Here is a 21,025-nt window from a genome sequence, read left to right as displayed (position 1 = left end):
GGGGAGGGTGTGTGTGTCAAATTTAGGGCTGTAATCCACATTCAGACCAAGGCACTTCCTCAAGAAATTCTGGAAGAGATTCTTTGCATTGTTATGCAAAGTATACTTTAAAAATAATGAGAGAGATGTAAAGAGATTTCCTCTTCATTATGACAGAGCAAGAACAAAGAGTGCAAACTGGGGGAGACAAATGGAAAACAAAACCTGACATGCATCTCATACTTACGGAGAAGCTTAGAAAACTTTCAAATAAACGAGGAAAATGACACAACAGCTCAACAACCCTAGCTGTATAATAAAAGTTAATACCTGCATGATGATAAACATTGCAGCATAACAAACTTGAAAGGGCAAATAAAGTCAGACGACTCCACAGAGTATCAGGCATAGACCAATCTCCCTAAATACCCAAGTTTTGAACTATCACATAGCCAGCTCACACTCGAAGCACAATTACTTAGCCTGAAATCTGGAGGGGATTTTTGGATCAGTCTTGGGAGGGGGGGTGGGAGGCAGGGAGGCAAAAGCACTCTCAAATCTCCAAGCACAGCACTTTCAGATCTCTAGGGACATACCACCTGCATTATATTTGTGTATGTATTGTGAAGTATACAGGCTGTATGGCACTCCATGTTAGATACACCCCGTCTGTATAGAACTCCCACAAAGCCATTTCCTCTCTTCACCCTTATGCTGACAGGTGTAACAGTCCAAAGAAGAGCTTCCACATATGCGTAACATCTTGGCAATTTAACCACATACCAAAGCAATAACAGCCTTCTATGGATTCTCAAAAGGAGCTAAGTTTTAAAGTTTCTAATGCAAAAGTTAATGTAGTAAGCCTCCCAAGTTAGATATATCAAACTTAGATTCTGCAAAACATAACTCTTAGCTGCCTGGTCCCACAGAGGAAATCAGACTCACTGCCTCAAGACAGGGAATGTCAGCAGTAACCCCCATTCCCCAAGCACCTCACACAGACCAGGTGCCAAATGCAGTGCTCCAGGCAGACACTTTCAGATGCCCAGTGTTTAGAGCCCAGAAGCCTCCTCTAAGGGTGAGATTCCTCCAACTATTCTTTCAAAGGATACACAAAGCCTCTCAGTTTCTTCTTCATGAGACACAGAGGACAAGACTCTTATGTGAAAGCCTGCATCCTGCCATACCCGAGTACGTCCTTAAGATAAGACAGTCCTGTGTTAAATGCTCTCCTTTAAAGCCCCCCAGACTTATGGAGATTCATAGAATCGCTTTGGTTGGAAAAGACCTTTAAGATCATCGAGTCCAAACATTAACCTAACCCTGCCATCCCACCACTAAACACCCTAAACCCACGCCCTAAGCACCTCATCTATCCTTCTTTTAAATACCTCCAGGGATGGGGACTTGACCACCTCCCTGGGCAGCCCATTCCATAGTCTGCCAACCCTTTCAGTGAAGAAATTTTTCCTAATGTCTAGCCTAAACCTGCTCTGGCGCAACTTCAAACCATTCCCCCCCGTCCTATCGTCCGTTACCAGGGAGAAGAGGCCGACCCCCACCTCGCTACAGCCTCACGTCAGGCAGTTGTAGAGGGCGATCAGGTCTCCCCTCAGCCTCCTCTTCTCCAGACTAAACAACCCCAGTTCCCTCAGCCGCTCCTTGTAAGCCTCGTGCTCCAGACCCCTCACCAGCTTTGTGGCTCTCCTCTGGACATGCTCCAGCAAGGCAACAGCTTTCTTGTAGTGAGGGGCCCAAAACTGAACACAGTATTCAAGGTGCAGCCTCACCAGCACCGAGTACGGCCGGCTGTCAACCAGTACCCCCAGGTCTTTTTCTGCCAGGCAGCTTTCCAGCCACTCTTCCCCAAGCCTGTAGCACTGCATGGGGTTGTTGAGAACATCCCATCCACCAACTGAGTCTGGACAGTAGCACCTTTCTCCTCTTTGTGTCTCTGTGCACGTTTATACACCAAGCAAGAGATAAAGCTGGAGACCACCTGCATCAGTAGCCTACCGGTTTGGATGCCTGACTGGAAGGGGAGGCAGCAGATCAGACAGCGCTTGGTTTTCAGCTTCTGGTGCCCAGAATAATTTCCTACCTGGTAGCCATCATTTCAACAAATTGCCTGTCTCCAGTTTTGTCCTAGAGCCTTCTGGGTACACTTGAATAATGTTACTTCACTAGCACTTTACACTGATGGGCACTATCACTGAAGGGAGAAGTCCCACCTGTGCCATTACTCCACCCCTTCCCACACATCACTAGCAACAGATCCCATAGCGCACAGTGATCCAGACTGGAGGAAAAAGACCCCAAAACTTCAAGTTTTTGAAACCTGGGAAGTGGGGGTGCGAACCAAAAGGAAAACACAATGCCTCCCACTGGTGCTAATGGAAAGGAGGGAGGGGCACACTACTCCTCTTTGACAGCCTGCAGTGGGTGAGCAAGCCTCAGAAAATAGACTGTACTTCCACGGCAAATTCTATTTACCCTAAATCTGCCCTACTGTGGTCCTATCCTTCCTTGCAGCAGCTGTAGCATTTGTGGTTTTTTGGGGTGGAGCAGCCAAAGAAGGAATTAAGAGGGATGGGTGCTGGGTTAGTTGTCTACCAGTTCAGCTCCCTGAACAAGCTCACCCTGGGATTGTTTGCCAGTTTACTGCTCACCCCAGTGTTGGTGTCACACGGGAGTGGGAAGGGGAGGCTACAGTAGTGCCAATTTGTACCTGACCAAACAGCTCCAGAGGAGCTGAAGCTGGAGGCAGCCGCCAGCACTCTGGGTCTGACCCAGCTTGGTAGGGAGAAAGGCAGAAAGGCATTATGTCTTTCAGACCAGGGCAGAATTAGGCCCACACCTGGAGAAACATATTGCCTGGAAGGAAACTTCCTGCTTCATGCCAGTATCTCCAGGATTAGGGGATATCTAAGAGATTCATTTGGCAAATCCAGCTGTATGCTTAACATGCCTAAATTCTGCAAAGCAGCCCTCACTGTTCCTAATCTTTTGCTTCTAAACATTAAACAACAACAACAAAAAAAAATCAAGCAAACTATATATATGGTTCAGTAACAAAATAACTCAGACTAAAAAGCCTAAAGGCTTCCCTGGCTCTTGTAATTTTACTGGAAATGGCTACTCCAGAATAGTACTTTTTGACACCAACAACTCACCCATAAAGAAATTTGTATACTTGTTCTGGAATAAAACAATCCACAGAAGCTTATACTGAAAAATTCCAGAATAGCTATTCTAGACTTTTTCTTGCAATCAATTGCTGAAAAAAGTAAAGCCCTGAAGGCTGAAGAGAAGGCAGAAAATTAAATAATAATTAAAAAAAATTACTGCAAAATTTTGCAATATAAAGTAAAGTAGTAGATGAGGACTAACCTTTTTTCCAGGTTTTAAACTTTTTTTCCTTGTTTTAAGATTTTCAGTATGAGAGGTGCTTTTTGTCAGGGGAATATTTTTAGGAGACCTGCCCTTCTTGGGAACTGCAGACTGTCCAGGGGGTTTGCCCCGACCTGGTTTCCTGCCCCGTTGCGCTGGTACTGGAGCAGATTTCTGTGGAGACTGCATTGAACGCCGGGTCACTTTGGAAGGGGAAGATTGGATTTTTGCACTGCTCTTTGTAATGGAAACTGAGGAAAAACAAAAACAAAAGGGAAGGGGGGGAAAACCTCAAAATGAACGATGGAAATTAACTTTTCTAACAAAGGCTTAAAAAATAAAAATGTACTGCACAATTTACATTGTAAAATAAATATACTTGGATATTTTGAACTTAAGTGGTTGGCATGAAACTATATAACTTCATGAAAGTCAACAAGAGAACTCTTTTATCTCCATTCTTTTAGAGGGACATTCCTAAAACATTCAAATAAAAATAAAAAAAAAGAATGAATCCACTCACCTTATAAATGCTTCCCATAATTTAATTACAGTATTTATAAAGTGCCATTCATCAAGAAGGCTTTCAAAACACTTCCCAAATTACACAGCCCATAATACATCCGTTCTCCTCTAAGAGCAGTTTCCACGATTATGAGACATGCCAATCACTTCTAGGGAGCTACAAACCTATTTTGAGCAGCAAAGAAAATCATCCCGCTGAAGAGGACAAACTGATGATAGGCAAAGTATCATTAGTGAGCACTTGTCTGAGATGCCAATTTAGAAAGTGAAGTTTACATCACTTTACCCAGACTTGTCTACCTGGAGGCATCCAGACTTAAAATTTTATTTGGAAGCAGGACTTCCAAAAAATCAAAGTACCATTTTTATTCATTCTTAACACTGAAATGGTTCTCTGTTGAATCTCCCATCCCAATACAAAATTGATCCAATTTGTATATGATCTGGTACAAAGCTGCAAAATGTAATCAGATTTCATTGAACAGAATTTCCTAGTTAGCAATCTTTTCAACCCAACTCATGCTTCTCTGAAGTAATAATGATGATTGTATTTTAACAATTCCCTTCACAATGGACAGATTAAAACACCAGGAGGATGTCAAACAGAACCTATGGATAAGGACATAACCTCAATGAAAAGATGTACCGCACCATGCTACAGCAGTACCCGCGGCCAACAAAAAGCAATTACTAAGTCCAAAAGTCCAACAAATATTCTGTTTTGTTGGCCTGACTGCTGGCAGGCAGGCAGACAGATGCCTAAGTTGCAGAAGAGGTAAGTAGAAGATGAAAAGGGGAGATTTTGTGGCATCAAACCACCCTTGTTGTGAGAGGTATAGGAAAGGAACACGCAACATATCTGAAACCGTTTGAAGCCTTTACACTAAAATTAGATGGCTTTCTAGTATCACGCTGCCCCTACCACAGCCTTTCGCATCTCGCTGATGATGAAACTCCCGTGATTCACCCTAACCTTAAACACTATGACCTTAATGTGACACAACTTAGAAAAATTGCAAGTTAGGGTTCAAGCGGGCTTTGACTGTGTCAGTCACCAGCGCCTGATCCAAAGTGCTACTGCAGACTGAAAGTAGAGCATAAGGGGCTGCTAACAGTTAATTTCCTGAAATTTTGTGAATTTGGAATATGTCTTCTCCTAAAATATTAGTATGTTGGGGCTTTCTGGTAAGCCAGTAACAAAATAAAACTCAAAGATATATTTGAAATGAGATCCTGAGAAAAGAACATACTTAAAAGATTGAGTAACAGTGCTAATGTCTAGCTCTATGAGTGGTATTCACCTTAGCAGCCTCACACCTAGCTTTACAACTGTTACTTTAACTCTGAATTTTTATTCACGAGTTAACTGTTATTTAGTATTTGCAATTGGAAATATCACAGTGAGGTGGAATACACACTGCAGACAGACTTCTTATAATATACAAGTACTACTGACACAAATTTTTAAAGCCATAGGAGCATTTACATACATCGCTATTTGTTCGATTCAGTTACTAATCTAATATTCCTAAATGGCGGTTCAGAAGAAATCTCTTCATTATGGCTGGTTGCAATCCTAATACATCAAATACAGACATGATATCCCTAGGTAACTGAGAAGGACCACCTTCTGGATGTGCAAAGCGATCACTTTCCTTTTATTTATGTATGCCAAAACTTATTTTCATATGCAATGGCAGCTTAAATAAAGATGAACAGAACTTTAAACAAATGCTGGCATAGCATTACTCTTCTGCCTCCAAATTGCTGAACGACAACTCGCATTAAGCTGTACGTCTGGAAAGCAGAACAATATCAACTGTATGCTGTACAATGCAGTAGTACATATTGCGTCCTGCATTATGCTTACACCAACGTAAAATGCAGCCATTTTTATTTATTTGTGCCGCACAACTACGCCTTTAACAAAACAATCCTGACCTCGTAAAGAAATGCTGTTTCATAAATTCTTTGTGCCTGTGCCTATGCTGAAATCTAGCAAAAGCATTTCTATTCTCGCAAAATAAAGACACAGCTACGGTTAAATACACAGCTAATCGCAACGTCAACAGGTTCTAGGAGCACAGGTATGAGTTTCGGGACACTGGGCAATCCCTGCTCCCTTCCAGAAGGACATTTACCGGACAAAGAGTAACAATGCAAACACCTCCAACCACTTCAGGCTGCCCTCTTGAACCGCACACATCAAGTACCCTTATCTCAGCGTCTTCCTACCTGTATACGCCAGAGGACCAAATACTAGCAGCATTAACCATTAAGGGGGGGGACAGGTCCCATTTGGTATTTTTCCTTCTGCCTAGGGCTGAAGCCGCTTTTTTCGGTAGGCAGGACTGCAACAAAGCCCATGCTGCCCGGGCAGCCTCCTGGAGATAGCAGCAAATGAGGAGGCTGCTATTTGCATTTGTTGATTTAAGAGAGGATGGGGGGAGCGCAAGGGAGTGGGAGACTGCTGAAGTAATTCCCATATTGTCTGCAGGCTGTATTGACAGTGATCATCAGTCACCTGCTCATACTTCCTTCACCCCGGCCTTCAGAGGGAGACCAAAGGTTACGCTGGGTCACAGGATCTGGAGGGAAATGAAAAGACATGCAAAATCGAGCTGCCAACCCACTGCATCTGTAGACAGAGTTATCCCCACTAGGCCACATGTTCCAAAAACTAAGACGTTTTAATAGTCTCACGAGAACTTGTTAAAATACAACGATGAAGAGAATAGAGAGGAAAAATGCCAAGCTCTGCTTGCAATTACTGCAGTATTTAGCTGGGATATTTACAACCCGAAAAAGCACATTTGCCTTTTCAGGATGCTGCTTTGCATCACAAAGGCCTTCTCATCTGCACAAACAAAATCAAGCATTTGTGTCCTGTTGCTCTTCTACACAAATACCCACTGCTCCAGTTGCAGGAGTGGGATGCATTGCATGGCATTCTTTCCCAAGTCTCTTATTTATACCCAAAACCTGTACCGGCGTCCTCAGTAACTGAAGAACAGAGATCACGCTACACAAACACACTTTACTACAGCAATGTTAGCAACTAAACAGCGTTTTCAAAGTTCACAGAGCTCTAGTTATACTGTCATGTTAGTGAGGGCTATAGGCGACTACCTTCACACAACACACAAACAGCTTTCATACTTTCAATTACTGCTCATTCAAAACAATTTTTTTTTTCCCCCCCAACCCGTTCTGTGAGAATCCCAGCACCTACGAACTTTGTATCCACGGTATGTAAGAGAAACCCCAAATCCAGTATCTTAGAACTCACAGCCTAAAGATGCATTGCCACCACTCAGTCCTCATTCGCACAAGCAGATCCACTGGAGTCAAATGAGCTCATTTGCATGAGAAGGACATGAAAGATTAGACTTTAGATGAGGGCCAAATTCTGCTTGTGGAAGCAGAAAAACCGCCCAGACACATGCAGGACTGAAAAATTTGACCCCAGAATGTTATCCCCAAGATCTCTTGCCAGAATAAGTCAGATGCTTGAGACAACTGTGAAACCTGAAGCTACCAAAACCTCCAGCGCTTGAGAAGGGGCTGGGACAGATGACAGCTCAGAAGCCAGAATTCTCATGCAATTCTAATCAGTAAAATTCCCTCAAATAATCCACAGTGATGGTTTCACTCCATGTTTTTATGGAAAGCAAGGGAAAAGAATGTTCAGATTTGTAATATTTAAAGATTAGAAATCTACCACTCAGTTAGTGTTACAGAGCAGCAATTACAAGACAAGACTTTAAAAGCCGAAGTGAAATTACATGAAGCAAGGTAGGGGCTCATTTTGCCGTACATTCTGTGAACACAGCATTCCTACCTTAGGTGAAGGTGCCAATTAGGACAGTAAAAACAGTAATTCACTGTTTAAGCCAGCATTTCTTTCAAGACAGAAACGATTCTATTTGTACTGCAGTATTGTTCCTGTGCCCCCACTGAAACGCAAGCTGAATGTTCTTCTGAGAACATAAAAACCTGGCCCTTATCTCATCCACAGATAGAAAAAAATGAGGCGAAGAGATTTAGCAACTTACCCTAAATCCATGTGAGCTTTCCACAGCAGAAATAATGGAAACATACCTTCTGAGATCTAGCCCGGGATTTTAGCTATAAAATTAACCTCCTTTAATACAGAAATTATCATCATGATAGTTTTGACAACTGGCAAAGGAGGTGGAAAAGATTAGCAATTTTTCAAAACAGCTTACTGCCAAGGATTATAAAAATGTATGTCCTTATGTCTCAATTGAACAAGAGAGCCATACAAAAGCATAAGCATCTGTAATACATGCCACCTCTTTCTATGTGTGTTTGGATTACTGCTGGTTAAGAGGTAGCTGTGAGATACTAATTGATATGTTGCTATGATACAAAATTAGTTACAAGTCATCATTTTGCTATCTAAAAAGCAACGCTGAACTTGGAAACTTCAATATCTACCTTGGCAAGACATGGACATAATGGCTTGCAATTTACTTCTTTCTGGATTTTAGTTTCTGCTACCAGTATAACAAAAAAAAAGGAAAAGAAAAGAGGGAAGAGGGAAGAGGGAAGAGGGAAGAGGGAAGAGGGAAGAGGGAAGAGGGAAGAGGGAAGAGGGAAGAGGGAAGAGGGAAGAGGGAAGAGGGAAGAGGGAAGAGAGAAAAAGAAAAAAGGAAAAGAAAAAAGGAAAAGAAAAAAGGAAAAGAAAAAAGGAAAAGAAAAGGAAAGAAAAGAGAAAAGGAAAAGAAAAGAAAAGAGAAAAGGAAAAGAAAAGAAAAGAGAAAAGGAAAAGAAAAGAATACTCTTGCTATCTCCTGTGAAAAATCCTAGCCTTCCTTTCACAGCCCTGAAAGGTGAAATGGAGGGCTCCAAGCAACATAAGACAAAACTGGAGGAAAGGAAAGCAAAGCATTTCTTTCCTAGTGACTTCCCGAGGCAGCATTGTAGCACTTTCGGTCCCTCACCCCCACCCCCAGTCTCCCACATTTTCAAGAGCTAGGCAAGTCAGCACCTATGGAACAGACCTGTGAAAATACTAATGAAGCTCCATCAAAACCCACTGCTAACCAAACTAACACACATCACTTCCAAAACCCCAACTTTTAATAGGCCAGCTGGGGCAGGGAGCATGCGGGAGGTGGGGGGTACAAGCAAAACAAAAGAAAGACTCCTGGAAAGATCTCTCTAGTTGATCTCCAGAAACCAAGAGCTGTGAAAAGCCAGCTTCTAGTCTCACCCTTCAACAAAGCACTGCCATTGCAACCACAGTAGAAAAAAAAAACCAACACAAAACCAAAAAACCAACAACCCCCCCCCCCCAAAAAAAAAACCCAAAAACACAATTTTCCGACTAGAGCAAAGCACTGCCATTGCAACCACAGTAGAAAAAAAAAACCAACACAAAACCAAAAAACCAACAACCCCCCCCCCCAAAAAAAAACCCCCCAAAACTGTATTTTGTCGATGAGAGAAGGAAGAGAGCAAGTAAATACCTGATAAACTATCAAAGCAGCTCAAACTTGAGTTACCTGACGACAGTTTAGATGTGCTGGTAATGAAACTGTCAGTAAGCCTGGCAAAGCCTAACTCTACACATCAGGTAAGAGCTTTAACATCCTGATTCTTCACCCCATCATTACTGATTCTGCCCCAGTTTTGCCATTATTTTTCCCCAAATAGCACCAGCAGGATGAAAGGTGGAGCCAAAATGAAATAATAAAATGCAATGAGCTTCAGGGAAAGAAAAAAGAAACACAGAGCATGGTTAGTGCAATGCCACAATTTGTTTCATCTCAGTATCTGAATGACAGCACTGATATTCTTAACATAGCTTATATGTACTACCACAGATTTGGAAAAAAACCACTCAATCCCATCCACTAGTTGGGCAACACAATCAATATTGACATTAGTATCCACAAGACCTGAACAAGAGCAAATAAAAACTTTTCCATGTAAAAGTCAAAAATACATGTGTTGGAGTATTTCCAATTTAAAAGAAAATTACAACTACCTTATAAATAAACATGATAAGATGGTGAGGAAACCAGACTTACAGTAAGGTCACAGCTTTGTGAAAGGCAAAACCTTTATTTTTTTTTTTAAGTGATTACTGCCCTGTAGCCGCACCATCCAGGCCTTGCTGCAAGATGCCAAGAAACATTAATACCAAATAAAAAAGGCTTAACATGTGAGAGAACGTGGCAAATCAGAATTTAGCCTGAAGCACTGGGGAGTTTTTCATGTACAATTCTGAAGACAGCATAAATCTGCTTACTGTATGTGCCTGATTTAACTACTGTGACCTGCTCCTGAAAAGAAGCTGGCTGCACTAGGAGAAAAATGAAACCTCCAGCAGTATGAAATTGTACCATTTCAGCATTTGTTCTTTTCTTTAATGAAACTTAAGAATTACCATGCTTATCTGATTTTTTTTGGCTACTTTAAACAATGCAGAGTCTTTTCACAGATCTAACTGTAGCTCTGTCTAAAGTTTTAACACCCCTTTTGTTTCATCATATAGAACAGTGCTTAAGTTTATATTGATGTTGCACATTTGTGTACAACTCAGCTGAAAATATAGCATAGCTATTTTGACATAATTTCATTACCAATAACAGAAAAGTGCATCTCCAGTAGCTAGCTTGGAAAAATTTGCACGAAGTAAGCATTGAGAACACATCTGAAAATTAAATAAAACTAAACTAAGAAATCATAAACCAGACAAATAAGATACTTTTTAATCTCTACTTGAGACTGTACTACTCTTACTGCTGCAGACAGCTTTTGAAGGAGACCTTTAACATCACAGGCTGATTAGGGTAATGAAAGAAGATTGCTTTTCTCCCGATTCAGTGCATTTGTCAGTGAGAGCAATGCGGGGACACACGATGTGGAAGAGGGGAGACAGAGGAGAAGGAAGGAAGGAAGAGGCCTGAGGATAAAAGCTACAGCGTATCACTGTTTTTATTTAGATTACTACATTGTCTTCCTTTGGTCACCCAAATTCTCTCCCGTGCAGCACAGGGACCAGTTCCTCCTTCACGAGCTCTTGCATCACTTTTATCCGTCATAAGACTGTGGGGATAAGCAATATATAGAAACTGATCCCTCTCCAGATGCAGTTCACATCTAAATGATAGATACTACTTTATACTAAAATCAATCTTTGCAGGTGAAACTACTTACTATTTCCCACATGGCTTGTCCCCAGTTGTTCTTTTGTTTTCTCTCTTTTATGGAAAAGGTTTTATTTCTATTATAAATAAAAAGGTGGGTTACCTATGTAACTGCCATTTACATGCAATGACTAAACAGTAAAATGAATTTATATAGAAACAGCAAACAGAAACTGCTCTGACAATCTCCAGACATCTGCCATCTACTTCAATCATAAGCCTCAGATACAACTAGCCACAGTGCAATACAAGAATATTCTTAGGCATACTAACAGCTTTCTATTATCCAACTGAGTAAAATAAAAATTACAGTCTATGGTGGTTAAATAGAAAAGCATAATACGTTTGGCCTAGAAAAAGAGCTAACGGAAAAACATCCAAAAGATACCAAACTTAAAAAGCCTTTTTAAAGCATATCAAGAGCAGAAGTTACATGGACCCAACAGACGATCAAATTTCAGGATGAGTAAGTGCAGAAGCAACAAGATTGAACATTTTTTACATTTGTACTCACTCCAAGGAAGCTCATCACATCACTTCCCATATCAGAACCCATCTTTACAGAGATTTGAAACAAGTTCCCTGACATGAAGTACCAGTAGGAGAGGTCAGGAAATGGAGACAAAACAAGCAGTAGAGAGTTGACAGGGCACACATCACTTAGGACTTTTAAGGAAACTAAAAGATGAAATGTCCAACCTACTGATGGTGCTGTGCAAGTGTGTCCTTGAAACTGCCTGAAGTTCAGAGACTTAAAAAGGTGGTTAATAAAACACCAACACTCTAGCCAGCAAGGTATGGAAAGGACACCTGATGTTTGTACTGGCCAAGTTGCTAAAAACTCCTGTATAAAACAGAGGTCATGAACCCAAAGATAAGTATGATGTCTTGGGGGAGAACAAATCATAGCTTTTGTAGAGAGAAGTCACATCTCACAAACTTTTTTTTTTTTTATTAAGGAGTCAATAAGCAAGCAGACAATGGAAAGTCAATTGATGTAGTCTGTGGATTCACACTTGACAAGATGTCACACCACAGTCTCTTAAAAAAAAAATCCTTAGCTGGCAATGGATACAAAGGAAGATCCCTATGATCCTTCTAGAGAATTTCTTGGAAAACACCAAACAGTGGCCAGGAATAAACAGATGTGTTTCCACCGTCGAGAGAGGACTCTAGAGAAATCCTGATGAGATCTCTGCTTGCGCTTGTGCCATTCGATTCATGTATGATCCAGAACAAGAATAAAGCATGAGATGGCAACAACTGCTGAACAATTAATTGAGTGAGTAAAGATGTATAAAAAGATGTTGTAAAACTGAGCAGTTGCTTAGCAGAACAAGTAATAGATGAAATTCCATGTCAAGGAATTCAAAATAATCCATCTTCTGTGATCAGTGATGGGCTGTTAGCTGCTGTATACAAAAATGACATCTTAGAATTAAAATAAATGTTTCTCTGACAGTATTAGTTCATTGCTTGTTAGTAATCCAAAAATCCCAAACACCAATTCATGAATTATTACAGAAAGAACAGAAAACAAAACAGAAACCACCACTATGCCACTAAGTCTTAAATACCTTGCACACTTCTGGTTCCAGTGGCTCAAAAATGCCATAGCTGAAATGGAAACAGTACAGAAGAACAAGGGTGATCAGAGGAATTAAGCTGATCCCGTAACAACAAAAAACGAAACATAACAGGATTTTACAAGTTTGGAGTACAGACAGCTGAGAGAAGCTAGAATATAGGTCTACAAAATTGTGATGAATGTGAAGAAGGCAATTAGGGAATGCCTATTTACTGTCTCTTCCTGTAAAAGTTCTGGAAGTACAAGAAGCTATTTCAGTACAAGAACACAAGGACAACAAATGAAACTACCAGCAAGAAAAAAAGGTATCTCCTTTTTCCACAGAGCTTATACTCAAGTAAAGAACTCCTTACTACAGGATGTTGTAGGTGCTAAAAGTTCAGACAGCTCCAAAATATAACCAAACAAAATAGATCAAGCTCCTCCAAGGAGGTGCTCAGCATAAAAGCATTATTCTGGGGTTTGGACATGCTGCGTTGTAGGTGGCCAGATATTAGGAATATTTTTGCAAACCTCTCTCCTACATGCTTATGCTTTTCTTCAGGCATCTGCTTTCAGTCACTGCTGGAGAAAGTCTGCTAGAGCAGATGATCCTTCAGATTGGTCCAGCACAGACATTATCATGCCAACTTCTTTCACCAGCTACAGTTCACAACTGTGTTCCTGAGTGACAAGTCATCTCTAAAAACACTTAGGTGACCAAAAGACACAGTGAAAACAATTTACAATGATAGTACCTGGAGTACTGCGTCCAGCTCTGGAGCCCTCAGCACAAGAAGGACATGGAACTGTTGGAGCGGGTCCAGAGGAAGGCCACAAAAATTATCCGAGGGCTCGAGCACCTCTCTTATGAGGACCGGCTGAGAGATTTGGGCTTGTTCAGCCTGGAGGAGAGAAGGCTGTGGGGAGACCTGATTGCAGCCTTTCAGTACCTAAAGGGGGCCTATAGGAAAGATGGTGACAATCTTTTTAGCAGGGCCGTTTGTGACAGGGGGTAACGGCTTTAAACTAAACCAGGGTAGGTTTAGACTGGATATAAGGAAGAAATTCTTTACCGTGAGGGTAGTGAAACACTGGAAGGGGTTGCCCAGAGAGGTGGTGGAGGCCCCATCCCTGGAGGCATTCAAGGCCAGGTTGGACGGGGCTCTGAGCACCCTGATCGAGTTAGCGGTGTCCCTGCTCACTGCAGGGGGGTTGGGCTAGATGGCCTCTAGGGGTCCCTTCCAACCCGAAACATTCCATGATTCTATGGTACTGCATCCTTAAAATATTAACCTTGTGCCAGCCAGCCAAGCCAACATAAAGCACTGTTGTCAAACCATAACTAACACAAATTACTACTATCAGATATTTCTAAGGAAACAAACTAAAATATTAGCTAAGCACAGCTTCTGCTAATATAAGCATTGAATGCTACATTTCATACCACTGCATGCGTACCCCGACACCCAGCCAGGCCCACTTAAGTCACATTTTCTGATAAGGACCAAAGACAAAACATCAACATGAAGATTAAGGCCCGAATGCTAAAAACAGTTGGTCCAAAACAACTTTTCACCTACCTTCTCCATCTTATCTTCTAATAGTTGAGACTTGGTTCCTGAGCTATCTAAAACCATTGTGAGTTACAGAAGATAACCCCTATAAAGACTAAATATACCGAGTAATCTGGTCTGAATAAATTCACCCATATCTAAGAAGCCTGTGTGTTTAAACTGTTCTCAAAAACCTCCCATGACAGAGGTCCTACATTCTCTCTGGGCATCCTAAATGGCTAAGGCAGTAAACAGCTGAAATAAAATCTTCCTTAATTTTCATATTGTCTCCCTTACTGTGCTTCATCTCTCTTTCAAAAGGCTAAATTAGACCCTAAAATATAAGTCTCGTGGCAGGAAATTGTCCTAGGTATGGATGAAATCTAAAGCATCCTTTATCACTTTCAGGATATTGGTTTTGCTTGTTCACTGAAATCTAAGGGTTTTTTTTTTCAGTCCTTTAGCTAGTGATTTAACACATTTAAATGCTTTCAGGAAAGGTAGTTACAAAAAAAAAAAAATATCAAGACTACTTCTCGTTATATTCACTCTGAAATCTAAGCCATGCTCAGTCAATTATTTTCACTTTCTATTGCGGTAATTCAAGGCAGAAATACTAAACTAACCTGCAGGAAAAAAAGTCCAGGCCAGAATAATACTATAATATTTCAAGTGAATCCCTACAATATAGTGGCTGTCACACTTTCTTCCTCAACAGGAGTAGTCAATGTTAATGTGACTTAATGAAGAATCCTGACAACATTATCATATTTCTGAATTGAAATGACTTGATTACACTCTCCTTGAAGCTATTATTTACAACTTAATAAAGGACTATCATTACAGTTCTTTAATGGCTCAAAAGCGATCAAATAACAGTGAAAAACATAACCTGAGAGCAAAAAATATTTCATCTAGCTATGTAAATTTGACAAGTGCGTATAACATGCACAAACAGCACATAAAAAATAAGCATGTGAAGCGAAATTGAAAGAACAAATTCTTTATGCTCAGAACAGAGAAAAAAAGGAGGACATATAATTTTAATACAACTGCAGTTAACTTTGTGTTCACTTTTAGAATTAAAAAGAACAAAATCCTCAGCCTGCACCTCTCTGCCCTCAGTTTCTATCACATGTCCAATATTCTCAGTTTTGAATACAAGTCTGTAAAAACCTTGCTTCAGGCTTCATTAATGCCTAAAATGTTACTGGTTTTCATAACAAAGCAATAAAATTCATAAAAATACCTGGGTAGGTATTTCAAGCCTTCAGCAAATTTGAACATACTCAACAACTTTGTTTTATTACCTGAACAACTGGAATACGTAATCAACCTTACCAACTAATTGTTAAACAACTCTTTGATCTTTATCAAGCACTAACCACACAAGAAAAATTCTGTACATATTATCTCAAAATATTGCTGGTTTTCCAGCAGTGAAGCTGCAGTAGACTAAACAATTTAGTAATACTTCTTTCCAGAAGATGCAGTTGGATTCAGCAATCTAAACTGTCACAAAAATATCTTCTAAAAATTTTACAGCACTTATTTACAGAGTCCCTTTTGTATAAAGCCACTTTGTTTCACCACAATTAACATAATTAACTCACCATAGTAGTATATCTTATTTATGATTTCTCAAGACAAGGTAAACCTTCTGAAGAAGCTTAGAAAGACACTTTTAGAGATTAGGAGCACAGAAACATTAAGACTGAGGTCAACTTGGTATCTATTAGATGACTTCTGACTGAATGTAGATTGTCCTCAGGGGGGTTGTGGAGTGTCCTTACCTGGAGATATTCAAAACCTGCCTGGACGATGTCCTGTGCAACCTGCTCTAGGTGAACCTGCTTTAGCAGGGGGGTTGGACTGGACGACCTCCTGAGGTTCCTTCCAACCCTTGCCATTCTGTGATTCCGTGACATCCCCCTGCCTTCTCACTGCAGGTTTGTACTGGCAGATCATCTTGGACCTGCCTCTACAGCTACACACATAGTTGCTACCTTGCTGAAATCCACCAAAACAGACTAAACTAGATTACAGGTACTATGACCACTGGCAGTAACTGCAGACAGTAACTACAGACAGGCAGATGAGGGCAAGGATGCAGAGGTACCCTTAACTAATTTCAGTTACATTTTCTATACGGTTCTTGACCTGCTAGCAAAAGATTGAGAAAAACCAATGGGGATGGAAAGGGCAAGAAACGCATCTGACTTCTTGCCTTCTTGCTTTTGTTCCTTTGGCAGTTCCAGTGAGAGTTCTGTGATACAAGTCTGTCATTCCTTACCTACCTAACAGTAGCTGTGAAAATGCTCACCATGAGAACAAATTGTTCTGGTCAACTAAATTAAAGTAATTAATTAAAATATGGCTCCCCTCTTTAAAAACCTCTCTTCCTGTCAAATTTGAAGGGAGTGAGGATAGAAGAGCCCAAAGAGTTTGACAGAACAGCCTTACACTACAAAACCATGACAAGAGGTCCCCAGAGTAGAAGAGGGATTACAGTTAGGGATATTCCATTTCCCTTCTTTCTAAAGTAGATAACTGTACATTATAAAGCACAGCAGCCATTAGTTAAAGGGACTCTATAGCCCTATGTACAAACATCTTTAAAGACATGAGGATGATAAAGCATTCAGAATAGGCAGCTTCAAGAGAGAATTTTGTGAGTATAAAGGAAGAAACACACAATATATATCATTTAAACCTTCAGTCATCACAGAAGCAAAGACTACTTCACTTTCTTAGCAGTTAGCTTAATATAAAGTGCTGCTACAGCCAATATATTAGTAAAATTAAACAGGAGCATTTAAGTATCTATAATACAAACAGCAAATCTAGTTTAAGTCCAAGATTCTCCACAAGCACACAAAAATTAAAGATTATCAAAAGCCCTCCTAACAGTATTAAACATGTTCCCAGAGTTGCTATGAACAGACAAATAATGTTTCCCAGAAACTATCCTATTAGCTTTAAAATACATAAAGAAAATTTAACAACATTTCATCCTCATCAGCTACTCACAAATCAAATCTTCAGTCTTATCTGCATACAGCCAGCTGGTTTTTAAAATTCTGCTGTAATTGAGGGGAAAAATAATTAAGCGATATTATTAGTCATCTTACCATTGTTCCCTGGTGGTTGTAATGCATCTCCTGTCAAGCTACACCATCCGACTGGGAAAATATCTCGAGAATCACATCTGCACCAATAGTCAAATGCTCCTCTCCAGCCATCAAATGTAACAAAAACTTCGTCTCCTTTAACATCTCCAATCGTTGCTGGGCAAATCAAGTATGGATTCTTTCTATCTATAGCCTCAAGTTTCATTCCAACTTTAAAGCAGTTTGGCACAGGTTTTGGTGGTTCCTACAAAAGTAAGAGTGGTAGAATATTTATATTTCTGTGGCCTCTTAAAAAAAAAAAAAAATCTCTATTTTTCTTCAACATCCTCACTTCTTATACTCACTACTCTCAGAAAGTTACAGTAGACATTCAAGGAAACTTACTTGTACTTCAAATTTGCTTTTACTCCCCTGTATTATAAAAATCTGTATTCTGTCCCCACAAACACAGCTGGGATAATTAGCAAAATTCTCCATGACAGAAAGACCCTGATAAAAGTATTTACATAAGCAATAGGTTGCACTCAATACATTATGTCTGGGCAGCAAGACAGCGAAGACACTAAAATGAAATTATGACATGCTAATAAAGAGGAGGAGGTTTGCAGGGAATGGATATTTCAGGGGACTGATAACTGTCTGTTAAAAGCTTCACCTTCCAATTAATCCGTGAAAAATTCATTAGCATTGGACATTATTTATAGGCCTCTGTTAACTCAGCTGGCCTTAGACCAATTCTAAGTTGGCAAAAGAAAAACAAAAACCAAGTCAACGTGACTCCCATATGTGACATGCATAAGTGTACCCCCCCAGCAGGAGTTTTGACCTGATGGAACCTGAATTACCACCTCAGGAATCTCGTTATTCAAAAGCCATCTCAGGTGTACATTTTTACTCCTGTGCACGACCACATGAATATGGTGCTGTTAAGAAATGTGATATGCATTGTATCTTAAATCCACAAAAAAAATGAGCTAACACAATTTTTCTAAATAACACACCATACTTTAAAGTCTCAACTCAGGAAAATAGATGCCCATCTCAATGGAGTAGAAGCAGGTTGCTTCCTGTCTAGCTTTAGTACCTTGCCAATCCAGTTCAAAGTAATTATAAACAGTCTTGCCTTCCTGTGCCACAGACAATAGGGTAATATCTTGGCATCCTCATTAAAAAACGTAACCATGAACCAGCTGTAGAAAGTCGTTTACTAGCAGTCCCTTTCTTCTTACCTTCTTAAAGAATGCTGCAGGTGCCATTTCAGCTCCATTGAGAGTTCTTAAGAGAAACATTGGCCAAGAAGATGCATTCATCTGGAACCCTGAGTAACAAGCAAAGAGCCATACTTTCAGTTTGTAAAACCAAATAGAAAGAGAAGGATACAAAGTCTGGTTTACTATTGCCTCATTCCCTCTACTTTGGTCTTGGCCAAAATAAAAGTAGGCAAGAAGGAGCAAACAGGGCTGCTGTTGGTACAGAAAGCCATGAAATGCATTTCCATTCCAGGAGACTTGCCAGCAGAATCACTTATAGAATCACAGAATCGTAGAATGCTTTGGGTTGGAAGAGACCCCTAGAAGCCATCTAGTCCAACCCCCCTGCAGTGAGCAGGGACACCGCTAACTGGATCAGGTTGCTCAGAGCCCTGTCCAACCTGGCCTTGAATGTTTCCAGGGATGAGGCCTCCACCACCTCCCTGGGCAACACCTTCCAGCGTTTCACCACCCCTCATTGTAAAGAATTTCTTCCTTATATCCAGTCTAAACCTACCCTGGTTTAGTTTAAAACCATTACCCCTTGTCCTGTCACAGCTGGCCCTACTAAAGAGATTTTCCCCATCTTCCTATAGGCCCCCTTTAAGCACTGGAAGGCCGCAATCATGTCTTCCTGCAGCCTTCTCTTCGCCAGGCTGAACATCCCCAACTCCCTCAGCCTATCATAATTTACAATATTACACATAAACATCTAGGACTTAACAACATGCAGGTTCTAGTACAGGAGATCATAAGGTTGTCCCACAGTCCCTGGTCCAGTGGAGCGTCCCCAGCACAAGCACCTGCTTGCTTCTCAGGTCTGCTTTTTGTTCTCTTTCTAAAACAACATCCTGTGCTCCAGCTTCTCTCATTTATTGAGGAGATACCTTTTTATTTTCGAGACTCTTGTAATTCTTTCACCATACCGCAAACAAACAAACAAACAAAAAAAAGAACAATCGGTTTCTTCTTCCTCCCCATTAAAATAAACACATAGCCTTCCATTAAAATAAATAAATAAATAGCCTTAAAAACCAAGGAACACAGGGAAGAAAAAAAAAAAACAAATATTTTAATAATTGCATGTATCCTACTGGAAAACATAAACTGGAAGATGTTTCTACTTTAATATTCTTCATTAACAAGCGAATAAAAAGCACAAACAATAATCAAATTTGTTTAGATGAACTACCTCATTCAAGCAGAACAAAGGTTTGGCTGAAAACATTCTGATTTCAGATTATCTTCCCTCAGAATCAGCTCCTTTCCAGGTAAAAAAATAAAATAAAACAAAGAAAAAAAATAATCCTTTTGCTTTCTGTGCTTTCCAAATGGATGTTTCAAAGTAATGAGTAAGATAACAGACATAGCGGACATTTTTTTCTGCATCTCTAGCAGTTATATGTCTGGCACAGTTCTACAGAAAAGCAGACATAATAGAGAAAATTGGAATTTTTTCCACAAAGCAAATGGTACCAGAATCTGCCAGGAAGTGATGAGTTCACTCGTAACTGAGCCTCGACAATTCTCTTAAAAAAATTAACTAGAAAGGTGGAACATATCTGCAATTCTTGATCGGTTAAATCGTTAAGTCATCTAAAGTTGGGTTATATGCTATCATGGTTCTTTAACTAGTAGCTTGAAGCTATCTTCACCTGAATAAACAGTTTTCAAGTTGGATCTACCTATGCAACACCTAAATGAATACAAAGCTCACATTTGATAAATGGTGTCGTAATTTGAGGACTGCTGAGATGATTATCAGTCCTGGTTTGATACCAGAGTCTTTACACAACCTAAACACATGTGGTTACTGGAACACAATATCCCTAACCAGCTAGCCCAGAAAAGGCATATACACAAGACAGAGGAATGACAACTAAACAACAGTTTCAATTAACCTTTAAGTTGCCCTGGTAAAACCAGAGAAAATGTTATCCTCAACATAATTTGTTGAGAACATTAAGGTCTCAACAACAAAAAAGCTCACCTTTGAAAAACAGAGCCTGGAACAGGAACCCTTTGCTACATTAATCACTTGCTGAAAACCTTTACGTAACATGCATAATTAAACCTATGCAAAAATCAGGTAGGAGGGACTATTTTAGCTAGTTATTATGATAGAAGCAGAACATTAGTATCTAGAAGGTTCCCTACTACTCAGAGAAAAAAAAAAAAAAATATCAGTTGCTTAAATGTCTAACAGGAGGTAATTATACACCCAATTAGCTCCCAGCTTTGCCCAGGAACAGGATGCTGTAAAACTGCCAAAAAGGCTTTTTCAAAAATTTATCTAGGTACGCCAGAATGTTTGATTGCTGGAATTCAGCCTATCTCTAGAAAAATCTAGGGCAGAAGGGACAAAATAATGGCACTCACATTCTTTTCTGAATAACCACCAATTGTTTAGAGGGCAGGTAAACTTACGTGCCTGGGTGCAGGGAAA

At 40.2% G+C, this 21,025-nt stretch overlaps 1 protein-coding gene across 1 annotated transcript in view; it reads right to left on the bottom strand.

The window, feature by feature from the left end:
• The window catches only part of SCML2 (Scm polycomb group protein like 2), a 58,707-nt gene that overhangs the window by 17,817 nt on the left and 19,865 nt on the right, over positions 1-21,025 (bottom strand). Inside the window, 4 exon segments of the mRNA XM_035888573.1 lie at positions 3,370-3,620; positions 14,104-14,139; positions 17,330-17,573; positions 18,559-18,647. Of these exon segments, the coding sequence (XP_035744466.1) occupies positions 3,370-3,620; positions 14,104-14,139; positions 17,330-17,573; positions 18,559-18,647 (620 nt within the window).

Source organism: Egretta garzetta, unplaced genomic scaffold (assembly GCF_000687185.1).
Source record: "Egretta garzetta isolate BGI_Z169 unplaced genomic scaffold, ASM68718v1 scaffold111, whole genome shotgun sequence".
Taxonomy (NCBI): Eukaryota; Metazoa; Chordata; class Aves; order Pelecaniformes; family Ardeidae; genus Egretta; species Egretta garzetta.
The sequence above is the reverse complement of the archived record's forward strand: the minus strand, read 5'-3'. Positions and strand labels throughout refer to the sequence as shown.